We start from the raw sequence: 21027 nt of genomic DNA on the forward strand, positions 1-21027 counted from the left end.
CTGCTCTTTATGATTATCCTTCGTATTTTGGTTTCTGGGTCGCATGGTGGGATGTTTCATCTTACCTGCCGCCCCTGACCGTTTGCTACTGCTTGCTATTCAGATTCAAGCATGTGAATCTATAAAAGATACAACACTGCACCTGCACACTGTGGTTCTCCCGTATTGATATCTTTTATAGATTCACATGCCTCCCTCCCTCCTCCCCTTTTCAGGTTCACCTTCCATACCGCTCTTATTGCCTGATGGTACTTGTGCTCGAAATCTGAGGTATGATGGTCCTGCTGGGGAAGGACACTCCTATAGTCTGTGCTCTGATTGGCTAGAGTTTGGATGTTTTATAACAATGGTAATAGGTTGCTAAAAGCTAGCGAATGTTTATGGGCATTTGAATGTTAAAGTTTTATTCTGCTATTTTACTGTTACTGTGGGACTCTCACCGTGACGACGGAGAAGATTCAGGCATTTGAATCTATAAACAATATCAATACTGGAGAACCACAGTGTGCAGGTAAGTAACTTGTTTTTTATGAACTGTTCCCTACGGGTATATAATCCACTAGCCCCACAGGACTTCCACAATAAGCTCATTGGGAACTGTACAACCCTCTTTCAGAGAGTCTTACCACGTAACTTACAGATGCTGATGCTCAGTTCAACTGTAAAATATAGTATCTTTTATGGTGTTCAGGTGATTGCAAAAAATGGTAATACGTGGGATTCCTTCAGGTTCAGATATTATTGTAAGCACATATGTCTTTTCTTGCTCATTGAATGTAATGTTTTCATTTGAGTGTTCGACATGATTGCTTGCTCCCGTCACTTGGGACCACTAGATCTCTGGTAAGCGTTCTGATACCCTAGCGGGTCTCGTCCGTGCTATATAAAACACTAAATAAATAAATACATTTTAAGGAAAATGTTTTTCTTTAAAACAATCTTTTATCCCGCTCACTCCTCGTGGAAATTGTAGACATTCGTTCATGTTCTCGCTTTACTTTACATATAAACAAGACCTATTCACAACAGTTTGACGGACCACTCCACTGACACACTCCCAGGAACACCTCCTAGACCTCGTTCAGGACTCTGGAATTTCTGAACACCGGGCTAAAATACCACAGTTGTACCATATATCTCCACTCATATAAAATTCATCAGATCCCAATTTTTTAATCAGGAATTTACACGCATTCTAAAATTTAGCTGCCTTATTTTGACTTGCATGTATAAATCGTTCCCTGGATTCAGACCCAATATTCTTTGTAAGAAGTAAACATTATTGATTTTTTTACCTAATCAAATCTTCTTCCTCATTACACTCCAGCATTACGTGCAGTGTCTCCTTTGCATGGCAAATGCTGGCAGTATGTATTTTGCAGTGCATTAACAATTTTGCAAACAGTCCTAGAAAATGTTGTTTACATCCGTGGACATTAAAACACTTCTGTCATCTGTTTCTGCTTATAACCTAGTCTGCATCCCATCAAGTGTCCTCAAGTTATAAAATGCCTTCCCTTTTCAGCCAGGCAAACCTAAATACAGATATGCATGAAATAAAGAATTAGGAATTTCTAAAGACCGCATCTCACTTCTTTACTCTCTTGGAGAACTCACCAAAGGCTGCAGAAGGAAATGCATGCAAGGGCTGCATACTTTCCATTCTCTTTCTGCAGTCTCCCTTGGACATCTGGGGGGCTGCAGCACCTCTCCTTCCAGAGTACATTACTCTTTGTGTTGGGAGATTGTGTTGCAGTCTTCTGTTCCTGTGCATTACCTGCTGCTGTGCAGCATTCTGCGTCTGACCATTCATGTTTCTCAGTCTGGTAGTAACTTTATGCATGGAAGTTGGTGCCACAGTGAAGATTATGCCACCTCTGGAGGGGCATAGGAAATGGTGGTCCCATAGGTTTGTCTATCAGTCGGTGTTGTGATGTCAATCGAATTGTACCAAAATGTAAAGACCAGAACAAGTAAATCAAATCCAACATCCTGTCTGTAGCTGGAGCGTTGCTCTCAACGTCCAACTTTGTGTTTTACAGCAGAAATACGTGAGGTGCTCCATCCGCGCAGAGGTCCGACACCTACGGAGGGTCCTGTGTCATCGACTTAACGTCGTCCCACCACACGTAAGTGGCAACAGTGTTTTATAAGGTTCGCACATAGGATATGAGAAGAGTCTACTATCCGGAATGGCCAAGGGTTGGAATCTTGTGCAGTTTTGAGATCAGGCTAGATGCTGACTAACAATTCTATACACTGGAGTGTAATAATATCTTGTTTTTAAGATTGCACTAAATACAGCGCTTCTGTTTTTACGCATTGTAAATTAAGGATGTTAACGTTCTCACCATCTAGGTGTGGAATCTTGGGAACATTTAGATGTATGTGGTGTGGGTTACTGTCCATTTACACACACACACATCTATATATATCCAGTTGGTGTAACGTTCATGTCTGATCTAGCTTGAATGGTGTCTGCTCTATGAACTGATGCTTTTTTATCTTTTCTTCATTCACCTGTGAGAGATGGGAGCATTCCTGTGATTGTCGTATTATATTATTACACAGGTCCAGCTTCTCTTCAACAATGAGTCACTCCCAGATCACATGACCATGAAGCAGCTCTACTTGTCACGGTGGTACGGCAAGGTGGGTACCGCACTCTTATTACTGTACGAAAATACTGAGACTAGCTTTTGATCACATGGCGTTGGTGAAGAATAAGCAGAGATGTGATTCCTGTGTATTACGTCAAATTTCTAATAAGTATGATTATTAGATTTGGCACTGCAATGTGTTCTTTTTCTTTTTTTTTCTTGTCATTGGTGAACAATTATTCTTTGATATCAGTGACAAATGCTTATTACAGCTGCAAGGTCTGTTGTCCCTTGTCACCCTCCTTTAAGGCTCCTGGGATGGTCAGTCTGGTATCTGTGATTCTATTTTGTTTACAGTCCAAAACTGGTTAAGAGAATTGAAGCCAGGTTCATGCATGTTCTCATGGCGGTCTTGCCCACCCTCCAGAAACAAGCAAGAGCTTAGGGATTCAGTGTCCTCAAGTGGAGTGTGGTGGCACCCGGGTACTACTATAAAAGTCTGGTACTTGATGATGAGCTCCGTTCTCCTTCTTCGCCACTCCTAGAAAGGTCACAAAGAACCAACATCTGGTCTTGATGGTGAAGAGTAATACCACTTCATCAAGGAAACCTTTCCCAGGGACCAGTTCTTAGGAAGGCTGGTGACCGGGGAGGATGGGTACCAAACACCCACAGTTTCACTGATTTAGAAAGCTCAACCAAGTTTCTTAGACCTTTCTTCGCAGTGTAAGGTAAGGGTCCAACCAAAGAACTGTGAAATTTTTGTAACCAACCCACTTGCCCCTGTTAGGGGAATTGTGGTGGTATTCAGAACTGGGGAAACAGGCTTAGATTTTGGGGGGCACGAGAGGTAGCCACACTGGGTTGAACTCAGTGGGGTGAAGGTGTGGTTGGAAGATGCCCTAGTCAAACCCCACTTTTGGAATTCAGATACATCTCATTTTGAGTTAGAAGAATGGAAGAGATCTTTCAGCAAGTCTCTGCTTAGGTGTAGTCTGAGAGTGGAATACATTTCTAATGAACTTTGCCTTGACCTGATGCCAAATCTCCAGTGTGTAAAGTCCAAGGGAGGAGCATACAGATTCTATGTACAGCTCCTTCACGCCCTCTATACCAAGACCTAGTCCACTGTTAATGGGAAAATCCTAGATAGACATTTTACCCCTCGGGACTAAGGAAACCGAGAGAACCTATTCATAGTAGCTACATGTACATTAAGAACCAGGAAGTTCCTGTATTCTGACTTTACACACCCTTTTACAATTCCTGCTTGCTCCCTACTGCCACCAGATTATGCTGTGGGCAATGCAGGGCCAAGGAGGACGCCCTGCTATTGATAGAGCTGCCCCAAGTCACTGAGATTTTGCAGGGAAGTGTCCAAAACCCTTGGTGATTCTAGTTTACCTCCTACGTTTTATGTGTTTGTACTAGACCAGAGTCAAACAGGATTTAGTGGCCGTTTGAAAGAAGGTTGGTATTTGTCACTTCAGTGTTTGGAGCTAGGAAATTGTATTACATTTAGTTGGAAAACGGAAGACTCACCTTTGATGTCCTAATGGTTCAAAGAGTTTGGTCGACCTGGCCATGGGAAGACTTTCTTTCGATATTAAAGGGACCCACCTCCATTTTGATAGCAGGTGGAAAAAACTATTATACCATTTCTTGAGGGGTGTCCGAGATTGCTGCAGGATGTACCTTCACTGAGTTATATGAAATACATTAACGCACCAGGAGTAGGAAATAAGGCAAAATTTGTTCTAGAGTAGATACGAAAGAAAAAATATACATATTGGAGCACAGCATGCAAGAACTGTGTCCACTTAACCGTGAATGTTTTATTTGTTGTTTCCACTCTAGCTTTGGCCAGAATCTCTGCAATCCTAAGAGATGTTCAAGAAACGGAACTCATTGTAGTGAGAAACCAAGCCAATAAAATTGAGCAATTCCGGTGTTCGATTAACAATTTGGCCTTTGTTCATCGTTAAAAGACCTGAAACTGGCCCGAGGGTAATATACTGTTGCTCTGGCAGGCATATTCATCTTGTTTAGGAGCCTGGGATCAGTGAAAATGGGGGAATGCATACACAAATATCCCTGTCCATGCTATCTGAAACTCATTCCCCCACAATCCGTTTCATGATTATGTGCTGACATAGCACTGACATTTGTTGGTGAGAGCTGATGCAAATAATTCCAAGTTGAGATGTAAACATTTTTTAAATATTTTTGTTAGTTGGTGTTGGTCCAGTTTTATCTCAAAATATTCTCTCAGGTTCTGCTTAGAGAGTCGGCCCACGGGTTGTCTATTCCAGGACCATGTTCCACTTTCATGATGATTTGGTACCGAAGAATCCATTTTCAGAGCTACTGAGCTTCCTTGGATAGTAGGCGTGATCTTGTTCATCCTCATTTGTTTAGGTAAAACATTATAGTAGTACTGTTGGTACAGACCAGTACTACTGAATTCCTTATCCTCCGTAAACATTTTTTCAAGGCCCAGAGCAACAGCTCTTAACTCTAACAGGTTGATGTGCATTTCTGCTTCTTTGGACGTCCATTTGCCGCAGACTTCTAGGTTGTGTAAGTTTGCTCTCCCATCCTTCCAGAGATGAATGTTTGGACATGACAAACTGGGGCAGAGTCTAGATGAATGTCCGGTGTGGGGGGACATCCAGGTGTGTCCACCACTCCATAGCCAATTTTATGTCTGGGTCCGGACACATTGTCAAACCCCTCCTATAGTAGTCTTATCTGAAGTTGACAGTTTTGAATTAAAGGCGTGCATGTTGACATTATCCCCAACTGTGATTTGTGTATCCGAACTGAAGTTGACTTTCTTATGTTAAGGCAAGATGCTAAACTTGTTAGCCACTGGATTCTTCCATAAGTGGGAAAAGCCTTCAGTGATCCAGTATCCTGGGTTGCCGAGACAAGTCCAGTCTTCAAGAGTGCGAGTCTGGAAACAGGACTTGTCTTTGTTCAATTTTAAGCCCAGATTTTTGAAGACCGGTTCTTGTAGATATGTTTTGCCTAGTGAAACAAAGAGCCTTTTATGAACTGGCCATTCAGATTTGGAAAAATCTGGTGACCGTCCTTTCTCAAGTCGCTACTGGTGCCATGGACTTCGTAAATTCTGGGAGTGGACTTGGGTCCAAATGGGAGAATTGCGAACTGATAATGGCATCCAGCTACCTCAAACCATCTCAAACATAGATAATTCTGGTATTTTATGTGGAAAAAGATGTGGAAGAAGGCATTTAAGAGGTCTAGAGATGTCGTGAAATCTCCTAGGTTTAGCAAATGAAGTATCACCTGGAGCGTAACCATTCTGAAAGGTTATTTCTTTAGGAATTTGTTCAACTGTATCAAATATACACCTGCTGTTTACTAATGAGTGTAGGGAACCTCCGCTATAGCTCCTTTTCATAGGAGTGATAGACTTTCCTCCTCCTAAGTATGTTGCCAGGTGAGACCACAGTTGCTTGTCCTACCCTCCCAAAATAGCCAATGTGTTGGAGGCCTTGATGGTTGTGGCAGCCCTCTGAGTCTAGGCACAAATGTCCCATTAGACATGCTGGAGAATCCTCTGGGACTTTGTACATTTTGTCTAGGTGAGGTACAGTTTCTACTGTCGGTCGATTCATCATCAGTTTTAACCATTTCGCCAATGTATAGTCTACAGTTGTAATAGCTGTGATTGATGTCCTTGTGGAGTCCTTGAAGTTATAGAGGAACCACTCTGTCTGTTTGACAGGTACCGGAAGATCGGATCTTTTTCATGCTCTCACTCGGAGGGCATGGACGCCTCCGATGTCATCTGGAGGTGCATTTGCTGATGGTGATGAAGTAGGCGTAGAAAGCGGGCTGATGTAATTGTCCCATTCTTTCCCTGTCCCAAGAGTCTGATTGTGGGTAATTTCTTATTCCCTCCGCATCATCACCATCGCTACCCACATAATTGTCATGGATTGTAATGGGGGCTAGTGCTCTTGGGGGCACCAGCTGCTTCTGTTGGACTTCTTTAGAATTGTAGTCAAGGAGTGCGTGCAGACATAGTGCGCTGAGGAGTAGCAGTTGGTTGTTAATAGGGGGTGGAAGGTTACCTGTCTCCGGAAATATGTTGTGGTAATCAGCTAGTATTTGTTGCAGGTCAGTTACTAATGCTGTTGGTACTTGTATCATAGGGTCCTGGTAGTGTGGTCATAATATTAATCATATTAGAATTGCTCATCAAAAGCCTCCTAAGATCTTGCATTTGCCTGAGGTTTGTGCTAGAATGAAAGTCACTCTCTAAATCCTCATTATCATGGTCTTCTTGGCACTTTACTTCGAGTTGGGCTGTATGCTGGGTCAAAAGGGCCTTCCTTGTCCAATTCCTCCATTTCTAGTAGATGTGAAACTTTACTGTGTGGCATCCAAACTGAATGGCTAGAGTTCAAAATCCCTTCTTCAGTGACGTGTATTATATCTGGTTGCACTGTTGACAGCTCCATCAATGAAGTTGATGTTGTTGGCGTTGAACCCTTGTGTTTGAAGGTGGTTAGTTGCAATGGGCCTTCCACCAGTAATGAACTAGTCAACGATATTGTTGGCAACGGTATAATCGACGCTGATGTCGGATTTGTAAATGATATTGTCAACTGCAAAGTTGTTGACCGTGCAGTAGTAGCGGTAGTTGCCATCCTGCTGGCTGGTATGCCCAAAACTAAGAGGAAGAAATGGTCCGCTTCTAGTTGGACTGCTCTCCCCTGTCATTTACGTGCCATGAAAGATGAGAACTCCTTCAAACAGGATTTAAAAACCTGTCAGTTTAGCCAGGCCTTCTAATTTTGTTCCGCTTCTGACTGTTAGTAGTTGGATCTTAGTGCCGGGATACACTTATGAGTAGTCGTTCGCTCTATAAAAACCTTAAATACATCTTTGAATGTCTTGTCAACTGTTTTTTAATCAACACATATTTTGTCGATGTCTGGTCAATCAACACATTTTTTTTCTCCAAAGAACTCCCTCTTTGAGTGAGTTGAAGGTTCAGGTCTGGTCTTAGATGTTCTTTGGTCAGAAGGATTGGAAGATTTATTTTTTCCCCGGGGTTTCTCAACCTCTAAGCTGTTTTCAGTATGTTTTGCCTTGACAATTTTCTTTAAGGTTTCTTCAGAGGAGCGCTTTGCCTCGTGCCTTACCCTTTTCTTGAGGTAAGATGATGATTCTTCTTTCTCATCCCCAGATGGAAGATTTTCCAAAGATTCTAGTTCTATTACTAGGCTTCTCTGTCTTGCAATGTTTTTCCCTAAAAAGGTTCAGGAGTGCTTTCAGAGTCTATAGGTTTATGGTGGGGATGAAGGCAATATAAGCATACCCTGTGCGAATCCTTGGAAAATAATCTGAGCTTCCCACAAGATCTGAATGACCTGAAGAAGCCTGTCTTGGAATGTTCTAGTTGAAGTAAATCAGCTGGAATACTGATGAATGCGTAGAGCGCAGGGAGGCTTCCTCTCACATGACTTGCGCTCAGAATTGTGAATTATGGTGACACCAGAGAAGAAGAGCGCCTCAGCAGCTACTCTCTGATTGGCTGAACTTCATTTTTTTTTAAACTTTGTGAATTGTTTAGCAATGTCACTTGTTTAAGTTTTGCTGACAATACGTTTATACGCTAATTATAATTACTTCCAAGTAGACAACTGGGAAGATTCAAGCATGTGAATCTATGAAAGAGTCAATACTAGATAGCTAATGTCCCTAACCTGACTGCCTGCCCAACTCAAACTTGTTCGGGCGGATCAAGAGTTGGTCTCGAGCAAGGACATTCTTTTTAACCAGATATACAAATAAATATATAACAAAACGCTTTTTTCCATTTATTTATCCATAGGAAAATTGAACAGCAATATCGCAAAAACTGTTTAATGGCTTTACAGTTGACTGGGCAGAGCGCTGGATCTTGGCCCAGAATGTGTGCTTTTTGTGATTTGGTTTCAATCCGTTCAATAATGTTTGAGAAATGAAGGCTCAAAAACGTTGTGTATTTCATTCCATGGAGGATCCGCAGAGCCAACAGATCTAAAGATAAGATCTGATTAGCTGCCACCACATCAACAAAGATGTGGTGTCCACCATTTTAGGACTTGGGGCTCGGTCCCCTGTCCTGAAAATAAGGCACCAAAACGTATGTGGGGAAGGGGTATGCCTACCCTGCCCGGGGTCTAGTGGGAGTGGCTCCAGAGGGATGCCCCCTGGGCAATGGGGGATAGGTCCACAGTGGTGCATTCTATTTTATTGGTATGGGGGTGTGCATCCCCCTCCCTGAGTCCCTTGGGACTCCATCGCCCAGGGTTAGTGCTTAATCAAAGGGGGCGGTGGTGCGCAGCCCCATCCCCAAGCCTCGCAACGCCTGAGCTAACCCATTCCCCAGGTTCGGTTCAGTGGTTGTTGTCCTGGGGAGCCCACCCCTAGGACACAGCTTTCCTGCCCATAAGAGCCCGTATATTGAAGACTTGAATGTTCTCACACGATGGGAGCTGCGGAATTGCATCTATCAATAGAACCATTGGTTACTACCACCCTAGGCATCACCAAGATCCAGTCTCCTCTGCTCTGCAGGACTCCTACTCGCATACATACCTCACATACACAGAACCCGGTCAGGAGGGCAGGCATTCGCCTACATCACTCCTACACCATGGAATGACCTCGCGCTCCACATCAGACCCTCTTACTCTCTTTTGTTGAATTCTTCAAGAAACTTAAAGCATGTCTTTTTTTTAATTCACCAACCTACCCTAGTCCGGGCTAGACGCATAAGCCTGCTCATTGCAAGGATGCCCTCACTGGTGATAGTGTGCTTTACAAATATACATAACCTAGCATGACTCATCCGTATCCCAAAGAAACGCCGGCTGGATTTCGAAGACAAACAAGCTCTTGACCTCTTGAGGCCAACTACCCCCCACTCCCCAAATACTGAAAGGAATGCTCTGGTTGGCCACTGACCACATTATGGAACCTGTAAAGACAAGGTGGTCAGACCCACGATGACCCTACATGTACTTGTGGGCTAACCGCCTGTGAGTCTCTAGTTGTACACAATGCAGCAAGAGGGTGTCCCCACAAGCAATCGGCCACGGCCTGCCACTTGATATGAGTCTAAGCGCAATGATGTGGCAGGAAAGCATGTAGCTCTTGGAGCAGCCACACATTGCAAATTCTGTGGGTCTCTTCTCTCCGTACGACCACTACCACTGGTATGAAATGGTGGAGCTGGCAAAACACTGAAAAAGAGGACCGGCGCTAGCTGCTGAGGGTAAATCATCAATATGGTTAATATCAGATGCGCTGTTGATGCGGCAGATACTGCTGCTAGAGGGATTAGCACCATCAACCTCCTCTGTAGGCATGCCTCGCTCATAAGTCATACGATTTTATTAAGCGCACATATCACCCAGAGGGGTCTCAAAGCGCTAGCGAAAGCCGGTGAAAGAAAAGATCAACAACGACAGGAAGAGAAAAGCAGTCAAAAGATCCAGGTTTTAAGCCTCTTTCGAAACTGTTTGTTATCAATGATCGTACGAAGCTGCAATGGAATTTCATTCAAAAAGAGAGGAGCTAGATGAGAAGGATCTACTGTCGTTCCTGGCGGTACAAACCCTGAGTGGAGTAAGAAGATGTTTAGTTCCTGACCTGAGAGTCCTATTGGGTAAGTACCCAGTTACGTTTTTTGTCAAGGTAGCTCGGCCCATTTCCATGCATGGTCTTATGTACCAGGCAGATGATCTTGAAACTGATTTGTTTCCTGATAGGGTGCAGACTGGGACCGTGATGGAAGATTTATCACCAGTTTGATGGTCGTGTTCTGCAAGAGTTGGAGTCTGGTGAAAAGCTCTTCATTGATGGAGGCCATCAGAGCATTTCCATAGTCAAGCTGGCTTATAATTAGACCCTGAACAAGTGGTTTCCTTGATTCTACTGGAATCCTTTGAAAGATCTTGCATAGGCTTCACATTAGGCCATACCAAGTGCTCATCGTACAGTTTACATGGTCTTTCATGGACAGCTTGTTGTCGATTTTCACTCCAAGGTTACGTACCATGGGTTTAAGAGATGGACAAGGGCCCAGGCTCTGGGGCCACCAGTCATTGGACCAGAGTCCATGCACCTTTCCGAATAGGATGACCTCAATCTTACTGGCATTAAGCTGAAGATGGTTGGTTTGCATCTAGATGTTAATGTGAGTCATGCAGTTTTTTAATCTGATTTTGCTATCTGTTGGATTGGGACCAAGAGTGATTAATAGCTGGGTGTCATCAGCGTATGACACCAAATCGAACCCATAGGATCTGATCACCTTGGCCAGGGGTGCCCCATAGAGATTGAAAAGCATGGGACATAGACAAGGGAATCCCGCAGGGATCCATTCTATCAACTGACTGCGTGAGATCAAAGTGTCAAGTTGTACGGTGGTAGTTTGGTCATTTACGTAGCTCTTAAGCCAGTTTAAGGCCGTTCCCCTGAGTCCCATCTTCCACAGTAGTTCTAAAATACTGTGGGAGATGGTATCGAAGGCAGCCGACGGGTCTAACAGGACAAGCATGGCAGACTGTCTGATGTCCTGGGGAAGTCTTATATTGTCGACTACCTCTACCAGAGATGTTTTGGTGCTGTGGGCAGCCCTAAACCCTGACTGAAGGGGTCCAACTGTTCGTGGCTTTCTAGATAGGTTGTGAGTTATTTGTTGACCAGGGACGAGTACCTTACCAAAGTAAGAAATAAGAGAAATAGGGCGATAGTTACTGGGCTCTTTATGACCTGTTGATGTTTTTGTTTTTTATTGGTTTGCCCCTGGCTGCTGTCCATTTTATAGGGACTGTTGCTTGATTTAAGGACATGTTAAAAAGGTTGGTGAGACTGTTGAGGAGTGCTGGGGCAATAGTGGGCAGAATGTGAGGTGAGACCGGGTCGACCGAAGAACCCGATTTAATCTTGAAGAGGGCAGTCCAACTTTTTCTTAAGTAAATTCAGTAAACTCTTCTAGAAGTGCTGTAGATGATATCTGGTTACCGCCAGATACGTTATTTTGCTTTTCGGAATTGTGATTAAGGAAAGTGTTAAGAATGATGTCTATCTTTTCCTCAAAGAAGGTGGACAACGTGGTCATGCAGTCTTGTGAGGATGGACTATCAGGCTGGCAGGAGGAACTATAAGCTCAGGGTTTAGACCCGAGGTGCAGCAGTATCTCTTGAATTTCCCGTTTGATGGAAACCATATTTTCAGGCCCCAGCTGGATGCTCAAAGAATTCAAGCAGGACATGGCATGCAAAGTCTCCATACTCCAGTCCCAAACATGCTTTTGGTAAACCAGGGGTGGTACTAAACCAATGGGCTTGGGTAGAGACCCCTGCACCAACAGGCCTGTTAGGAAGCCCAGCAAATTAACACCTTCTAGAGGTGGTCCTAGTGAGGGAAAGTGGTAGAAGCAGAGGTGACTCCGCTATGGGCATTTCCTCCTGCAAGAAGTGACAATCTATCCCTTTCCTCCAATAACATTACTCCTGTTGGGGGAAGACTGTGGGACTTCAGTGTAAAGACATCACCTTAGTTCAGCGGATCCTCTCCAGTATGCAAGAAGGTACTGCCTCGGATTACACACCATCACTCCCAACTCCCCCCACCACCATGTCCGAAGCTCAAACCACCTCCAACTTCTTCCTTCAAGCTCTCCTTCGAAAGGGTGCCATTGAAGGAGCTGCACAGCCATGCTAGAGAGAGGTCTACTCCTTTTACTTCCTCATCCCAAAAAAAGACAGTTCCTTCGCCAAACCTAGACCGCCAGCAATTGAACAGGTTCATTTTCTCCAAACACTTTGCCTTTGACATGGTCACCATGCAAGATGTCATCCTGCTGCTCTGCAAAGATGACTTCATGACAGTGCCTGATCTAAAATACTCCTACCTTCACACCCCAATCCACCCAGTGCCTACCTTCACACCCCAATCCACCCAGTGCATCACCAGTACCCTTGATTCGTGGTAAGTGGACAACACTACCAGCTCAAGGTGTTACCCTTTGGAGTCGCTACGGCTCCAATGCTGTTTACAGCATGCCTAGCGGTAGAAGCAGTGCTTTTGCACAGGCACCCCACATGCCTTCCCATACCTAGCTGATTGGCCAATCATGCGCTACAGCAAACATCAATGCATAGCTCACACTTTGAAAAGCAGTGTTCCACCTTTACAGGCTGGGTGTCAACAATCAATGCAAAAAGTATACCTTCAGTTGCAGCAAGGTCAGCCCTTCCTGGGCTTTGTTCTAAATGCTGTAACCGGGAAATCCTAGTGATACGAACTGAAGAGGAGTCCAACAACTGCTGCCTTTTCTTCAGACACACTGTCCAAGCTAGGATTTAATTGGTGGAGATGATGGCTTAATCTCTTGTGACTGTACCATATGCCAAGCTACACCTGAGCCCTCTCTAGGAGTGCCTCTTGAGGCAATGGGCACACGCTATAGTGCATTTGGAGGATCTAGTGTTGGTAACAGCTAGGGCTCTGCACTCTGCTTTTGTGGAGTAGCAACAACTGGTTGCACAGCAGGCCCTTTCAGATCCCCTTCTGCAGGCGACTATCACCACTGATGCATCTCTCATGGGGTGGGGTGGTCGCCTCCACAAGATGATTGTCCAAGACACTCGCACCCTCCTGTACCAGAGGAACAACATAAACTACCTGGAGCGGTTAGCCATCAGAGTAGCCCTCAAATGCATGGTTTATACTCCTTCTGGGCAAGACTGTACTAGCAAGGATAGACAACATGACTTCCTTGTACTACATCTACAAAGAGGGAGCGGGGTGCCCTCTCTTCCAGCTGTCTACATTAGTTCAAGATATTTGGCACTGGGCAACCTGCAAAATTCACCAGTTGGCAGAGCATTTGCCGGGATTGGAGAATACATTTGCAAACCTGCTCAATAGGATAAATCAACAATTCCACGAGTAAGAATGCTACTCCCAAGTCCTTCACTAGTACTTTCAGCAGTGACCACTGACCTCTTCGCCACTCCCAAAAATGTCAAATGCCAACATTTTGCCTCCAGAAGCTGAACTGGTCAGTGATATTTCCTATACTTTTCTAGCTATCCCCGCTCATTCTATGCCTAGAGAGGACCCCTGTCAGTGGTCCAAGAAATGTCAGTCCCCACAAGAAGCTTCTTATCAGGCTGGGCCATCTGACTCAGCATCATAGTCCGCTCAAATATCCAAATCCCAGACAGCTGAACATTGCAGTTTCGCACTTGTTATTTGAATTTGGCTACCTTAAACTTCCAGGAGAGTGCCTGTGTATCTTGTGAGAGTTGCACAAGCCTACTATGTACTCCTTTTATGTAGCCAAGTGGAAAAGACTCCTGCATTACTGAATCTCTAACCAGTTAAACCCTTTCAGGCCTCTATGCAAGAGATTGTCTGCTATCTTTGGCACCTATGTAAGGCAGACCTTGCCTACAGCTCCATATATTTACACTTATCTGGATTTGCAGCATATGTACAAAATTGACAACAACTGTTTCTTTTTCGGGTCTCGGTCATTAAGGCTTCCAAGCAGGTTCTTAAGAATACGTCTGAAAATGCACGTGGCATCTGTGTAAACTTGGATGTGGTCCTCACAAAAGTAATGGACCCTCCCTTCGAGCATCTACACATGTGACCCTCAGTTTGTGTCCAGGAAAGTTACCTTCACCTTCCGCAGATGGATTAGTGAGCTGGTGAGCTCCTATAGTACAGGATCCAATCTTCCATGTTCACAAAGATAGAGTAGTTCTTCATTCCAATTCCAACATTCTCCCCAAAGTTGTCTCCCCATGTCATGTGAACCAGACCACTGACCTGCCCTTTCTTACCACAGCCAGAGTCTACTGGAAAGTGCCCTTTACTCTCTGGATGTTGAGAGGCTCTCATATATTATATTACTAAGCCTTTCAGGAACGTCTAATCAGCTTTTTGTAGCATTTGCCAAACCCCACTTAACTCATGCCATCGTAAAGCACTCCTTTCCAAGGCGAATAGTTAATTGCATCCAGATTTCCGATTCTAAGGCCAGGGCATACTCACCGTGCCCACTACGGTGTTTGGGGGAGCACCACGACTCCACAGACTGTGAGGCGTGTCAGCAAATGAAGCCGAAGTCCCGGCGGGAGCGCCGGATGAAACTCCTTTCGGCACGCATGTCCAGGTCGGCGTCGCCGCCGCGTCTGTCTCCCGCGGACGGCTTCAAGAACCGCCGCTTCCGTCTCCGACCTCGTCCTTCTCCCAGGCCGCAAGGGCGTCACTCACCTGTTGATAAGTGTCGCAGTTTGTCCCTGAGGCCTGGTCCCTGGTCTTTTGGGGGCGTGGGATCTCCGCGGGTGGTGCGGCCTGTGCGTCGCTACCCTATCCGCCGTTCCCCGGCGCGGGGGCGACCAGAGCCCAGATGGAGGCCTATGCGGCGACCTTGCAGGCCTCGTTGGCTCTTCCTTCTTCTCCTTCTCTTCCTGGGACGTCTGCAGACCCCTTGCCACTTGCGGGGACTTCTGCGGCGTCGCCGGCGGCTTCAGCGCCAACTTCAGCGCCAACCGGTTCGGATCCAGGTTCGGAGAATGTGGTACTGTCGGGGTGCGGCCCTTCGGGGTTCCCTCCTTTTGACCACTGTGCCGCTCCCTCACCGCAAACCCCCACGGGGGTCCCTATGGTGTCGCGGGAGGTTACCGGGGCTCGGGGCATGTCCTTGAGTCCCCCTCGGTTCTCTGGGCAGGCGGTGGCCTTGTCCAAGGTGACGCTTCTCAGGCGCCGGCAGCTGCTTGCCCTGGTGGCGCCGCAGGGGCCGTCTAGGGGTCTGGGGACGTGTCCCCGGACCCCCCTCGTCCCTCCACGCAGGCGGCTGCCTCGTCGGAGGTCGAGTCGGCACCGTTCCTTAGCTGCTCCAGCTCCGAACCTGCCTCAGTCTCCTGCGCCGCACGTTGTGATGGAGGTTGTTCCGACGTCCCCTTCGGCGCCGGTCGACGTTGACCGGACGACGGTGGCGGACTCTATGGCGCCGGGCCGACGGGTCGTTGATTCGTCTTCAGACGCCCCCTCTTCTCCAGAGGTTCGGTAGTTGTTGGTTTCATCTTCTCCGAAGACTGGTCGCCACGTCCTGACTTTTTTTTTCCCCGGCGGCTGCCAAGGACTGCTCTTCCTCGTCACCGCGCCCACAGTCTTCGCCAGAGGTGCCTCAGGTTCCCCATTCATCGGTCCACCCTCCCCCTTTCCGGGCTTGGCCTTTTCTTCCTCCGGTTGGGGTGGGGGATGGACGCCTTAGCTTGCAGCTGTCGCCCACGGAGGAACTGCGTTCCCTGCCTCGGGGCCCTGCGGAGACGAGTGCTGCCTTCGCTCGGGCTGTTTCCACGGCTGCAGGAATCTTACGCATGGGCGGTCCGGCTGCCCATTTCCCCACAGATTATCTGCTGGAGGTTCTCCATCAGGGCTCTGGTGGACGGGAGCTGCTTCTTCCCTTCGAGGCTTCGCTCCACAATTCTCTTTTGGGGACCTGGGGGTGTCCTGCCATGGGGGACCCGGTGCACCAGCCACTCCTGCACCGCCACCGTCCTGCTTCGCATGATCCTGTCTGTCTTTCCCTCCATCCTTCTACCAGGGGCCCTCTTTTACAGACTGCCTTTCCCTCCTTGCCATCGGTGTTGTCTCCCCCTTCACGGGATGCAAGGTGGTTGGATTCCTGGGGGCGCAACCTCTTCGCCTCCTCCAGTGCTGCTTTGCGGGCCCTTAACACTCTTTGTGTGTTGGCCAGGGCCACTTCTTGCTTATGAGATTCGGCGGAGTCCCTTATGTCTTCCGCTTCTCAGGAGGGTGCCTGCGTTGATCTGCGGCACCATGTGTTGGATGGCCGGGAGCTGGCGGCGTTTATTCTTTGCTCGGCTCTGGACGTTTCGTAGGTGCTTGGTCGCACCATGGCTACTTCGGTGGCCCTTCGTCGCCATGCCTGGCTACGGGGATAGTGTTTTCCCTGAGAACGTTGGGAATGGCTGGTTGACCTTCCCTTTGATGGCGCTCAGTTGTTCCACGCCCCTGCGGAGTCTGCCATTCAGAGGTTTCTTGCGGGGCTTCGCCCCCCCCTCCTCCTCCGTGACCTGACTGTCTGTCTGTGTTTTGGGAGGTGTTCTCCCGTTGTTTTTCCTGGGGCCTTGTAACGGGTGACCCGGGTTGTGTATTCTCTATGGTTGCTTTGCCCTTGGGGTCCTTTTGTTGGGCCCTTGGTTCTGTTGGCTGCTGGTCCGGCCCTTTGTTAACTTGTGGTTTTGGCTGTTGGAAAGCCCGGTAGACCCTGTGATTAGGCCTTCTGTGTCTTCTTTATTGGCTGCTTGGTAAGCAGTCTGCAGGTTTTTTCTGCAGGTCTTTCTGTTTTGTCCTCTGCTGTGGACATTTTTTCCTAAGAGGTGTTCCCATGGTTCTTGGGACGTTACCTACCCTATGTGGGGTACTTGTAGCTATTACATAGCTCTGTCATGTGCTGGGGAGGTATGGTCACCCTTTTTGGGCTCCTTGCTCTCCGTGGCGTCATGGGATGTCGCAGGTGCGATCTTCTTGCCGATTGTCTTGGGGCAGCTTGCGCTAGATCCGTTCTTCTCCTTGTCGCTATGTCGCTCGGCTGGTCTGGCCTGCTGTCTGCGGCATCGGGTTGTAGCGCTTCCGCACTTTTGTCCTGTGTTTTGACTTGGTCCTCGGTCTGATGCTCCAGAGGGTTTGGCTTCCTTTGCCTCTGTGTTCTGGTGGCAGGCTTGGGCCCGTCCTCCTTCTCTTTTTCTTTTCTGCCGTTTCCTCCATATGTCTGTCTGTCCCTCTGTCCCTCCCTCCCTCCCTCCCTCCCTCCCTTGGGGTGTGTCCTGGCCTCTGCCTTCGTCTGGCATCTGCCTTGTCCGGGGTACACTGTTCCGTGGTGTTTCCTGTTGCTGGCAGCGCATGCCCGTGCAGGCCTGCTTGTTCTACTCCACCATTGAGATCTTGATGTGTTTCCTTACGCCCCTGCCTCTGATTCCACTGGGGCTTCGCTCAACTGTGCTTTTCTTCTTCTGCCTGTGCTGTTGGCGCAGTTCCGGCCTTGCCTGCTGCTTGCGGCCAATGTGTATTCAGCTCTTTTCTATCTCTATGCCTGTGTTTCTTACGGTGGGCCCTGCCCTTGGTTCTACCTCTTCTCACTGGGTTTGAGGTGGTCATTGTGTTCCTTGAGGCTTTTGGGGCGCTGTCTGCCCCTGCAGGGTGTTGGTCGTGCTCTTTCTATTGGTTGGAGTTAGGATATCCTGGCCTTTTCCTTCTTGTTCTTGTGCCATGTCCTCTACTGGGGCCCTGGTCTCTCCTGGTGCAGAGGCTTTCTCGCAGGCCCTCCTCCCTTCTGGGTATGGCTAGGGTATCTATTCTACGTTCAGGAATCTGCGGCTCGTAGTCTCTATCAGATGTACAAGTTACTTACCTTCGGTAACGATGTATCTAGTAGAGACGATTCTAGCCGCAGATTCCTTCACGACCCACCCTTCCTCCCCGTTCTGCGAGGACCCTCAGCTTGGTTTTCTGCCCTTGTCTCCCTCTGGGTGACTTGTCTTCTGTGGGGGTCCTTTTCGTTTTCTGCCTGTCGGGCTTCTCTCCAGCTGGGTTCTCTCCAGTGTAGGGGCATGCTTTTGCTTTTTTTTCCTTTGTTGAGGTTTCTGATCCCCTTGCGGTCCTCTACGCTGGGGCATGCTTTTGCTTGTCCTTGGCCTCCTGCTCCTTTCAGAGGCTCTGGCCCTCCTTGACTGTGTAGGCTGGGGGTGGCTTGCTGTTGCTCCTCTGTTTTGGGCTTGTGGCCCTTTGCTGTGTGGTCTATGGTTGCAGTCTCTTTCTCTTACAGCGCTTTCCACTGCTTGTACCTCTAGCCTGGCTCTCGCCTTGGCTGACACAGTGGTTCCACAGAGGGGTGCTTTACGCTTTCCCTACTGTGGCTTTACTGATGTGGTATTCTGGTACTTTTGTGCTGCCTGGTGCTACCACCTGGTTTGCACAGTTGTTCCTCAGAGGCGGTCTGCTCTCTTCCTGCTTTGGCTTTTCTGTTGTAGCCTCCTGGCGACTCGGTGCCGCCTGGTGCTGTTCCTCACCTTTTGTCTCTCTTTATGTTTCTTTGGTTTTTTCGCACGCTGTTCCCATGCTCTCCTCAGTTTTGTTGTGATGGCTCTGCATTGTGGCGCGGAAAAGTTCTCCCCGAAGCAAACTGACGTCAGCGCACCGGGGTGCAGCTTATGTGGCCTCGCTGATGTCACGCCCGCGGAGGACGTCTGGGCGGAGTCGCGAGGCACTGCCCCCCCAGTGCGCAGAGATGCTGAGCAAGAAAGTTTTCCGGGTCCAGTCTCACGCCTAGGGATAATTCTACGTTAAGGAATCTGCGGCTAGAATCGTCTCTACCAGATACATCATTTCCGAAGGTAAGTAACTTGTACAACAGGCTTTAATCAGCCTTGGAGTCTTAAGACCACTGATGCAAACATTTGCATCTTCTGCTCGCTATCCACGCCTTTGGAGAGGGAGTGCTTTGTAGTCTAGGCACAGCACGTGCATCTACAACCACACATGTTATGGGGTAAAAATGTTCCTTACCCTTTAACCATCTGTTCATATTGTGTAATGCAGTAGAGTCACATGCACCAATCCCCCTTACCGAAACAAGGTTATTAGATATTTTTCCATGTCCTTTAACTCCCTTTCCTATGCACACCACACTTTGCCTTTGAAACTGCATTTCACATACACCCACTGACTAGAAAACGATCTGATGTTGAGCCAGTGTGTGGGTGCATTCGTCTTTGAACGAAAGCTAAAAATGTCCGCTCCCACCTCTAGATGTATGCAGAGTATGTGAATCTACAGCACTACATGCTACGAACAGATGAGTACAGTGTAACATTTTCTATAGATGTATATAATATATATTTACTGAAAAAAACAAAGATTAAAAGGGTGTTCTAGTTAAATATATGTTAAAACATACTGAACTACTGATATTCACCAGTTATCGGAAGTACGTTTAACTTGTGCCTTAAAGTGACTAACTTGCGCCCCTGCCATGCACACAGTTATTGATGATCTCATTTTGATGCAATCAATGATGTAATTAGCGATTTAATATGGGAGGTGATGTCTGAACTCCTCAGGGAAGAAAACCGCAGTGTCTAGGTGGATGGGGTCCCCTGGAAACTGCTTAGATCTGGCCCTGGTTGGATTGGGGTACCCAAGACCAATCTTTGGCATGGTAAAGGGGACTGCACACACCCCTAATTTGGAAATGGGCCTGGAGGGATGGGTCTCCTGCAGGCTTTGGGGGAGGGGGGCACAATCTTATATTAAAGTGGCCTCAGGGGTTGGGTTCCCCGTGGCTTCATTGAGGCACGTGGAGGGAGACTGCAGGCATCCCTCCCCTTTCACAAATGCAGCATGCCCCAGACAGTGGGCTCTCTTGGGCCATAATCTGCTTGGAAGGGGGGGGTACGCCCTGTCCCCTTCATAAAAATGTGCCAGGGGATGAGGGAAGGCCCCACCCATGCACCCCACCTTCTTACCCCATCATTTAGAAAATGGATATGGTTTGACCCCCGGGGAATTGCAAATAGAGACATTTGACTGATAACAGCCCCATCAGGCAGCATAGAGATCAGGTATGCTTCAAAGCACCCCTCTCACCAACACATCATTCCACGTCAAAGCACCAGCTGCCGTTGAAGTGCTACTAGACATCGAGGCACCAGTCCCTTTTGATATCAAAACATTAATTGGTTTTGAGGACATAAAGTAGAAAGCAACTCTCGTTTGAGTGGGTTAGAAAGTTGAAAAGGAGAAGACTCTCAGACATAGGAATCACAGTACTCGAGGGCCTATATACCAACTTGTGAATTCTCTCCTTCAATAGTTCTCTCAGTGATTCCAAGAGGGCCAATGTCATCTTGTCTCTCAATGCAGGTGTCTTTAACAGTGCCACAAGCATGGATACTGCAGCACAATCTCTGTTCTGTAACCATCTCCTACACCTTCTGTTAGATGCCCTGTGAGCCCTTGTGGTCGTTCAAGATCTCCAGCCAGAATCAAATGCGGTCATTGACGTCGCTCCATGTGTTCCAGACAGAGGTCCAACACTCCTATCTAGAGTTGGATATGAAGTTTCATCATGCTCTTTCTTCTCCATCATAGGCTACTTGCCTCCACTGATGGTCTTTCCTTCTTCATGGGTATCACCAGTGGATGACATTTTAACCTTTAACAAGGTTCTCATACCGGTAGCAGGAAAGATGAGTATTCAGATACCTGCACCAGTCATCAACATTGGTTTTATTCGAGACTCTACACACCATTGGTCTGCTTCTAGGAGTCTTCTCCCTTTGGTTCCAACTCT

At 47.3% G+C, this 21027-nt stretch overlaps 1 protein-coding gene across 2 annotated transcripts in view; it reads left to right on the forward strand.

Annotated features, from left to right (window-relative positions):
* The window catches only part of PCGF1 (polycomb group ring finger 1), a 250912-nt gene that overhangs the window by 221914 nt on the left and 7971 nt on the right, over window positions 1-21027 (forward strand). Inside the window, exons 7-8 of one of the 2 annotated variants that reach the window (XM_085642901.1) lie at window positions 2043-2129; window positions 2572-2652. In XM_085642901.1, the coding sequence (XP_085499027.1) occupies window positions 2043-2129; window positions 2572-2652 (168 nt within the window). The remainder of the gene's footprint in view (window positions 1-2042; window positions 2130-2571; window positions 2653-21027) is intronic. The other variant, XM_085642902.1, reaches the window with a different exon arrangement.

This window comes from Triturus cristatus, chromosome 2_2 (assembly GCF_964204655.1).
Source record: "Triturus cristatus chromosome 2_2, aTriCri1.1, whole genome shotgun sequence".
Classification (NCBI taxonomy): domain Eukaryota; kingdom Metazoa; phylum Chordata; class Amphibia; order Caudata; family Salamandridae; genus Triturus; species Triturus cristatus.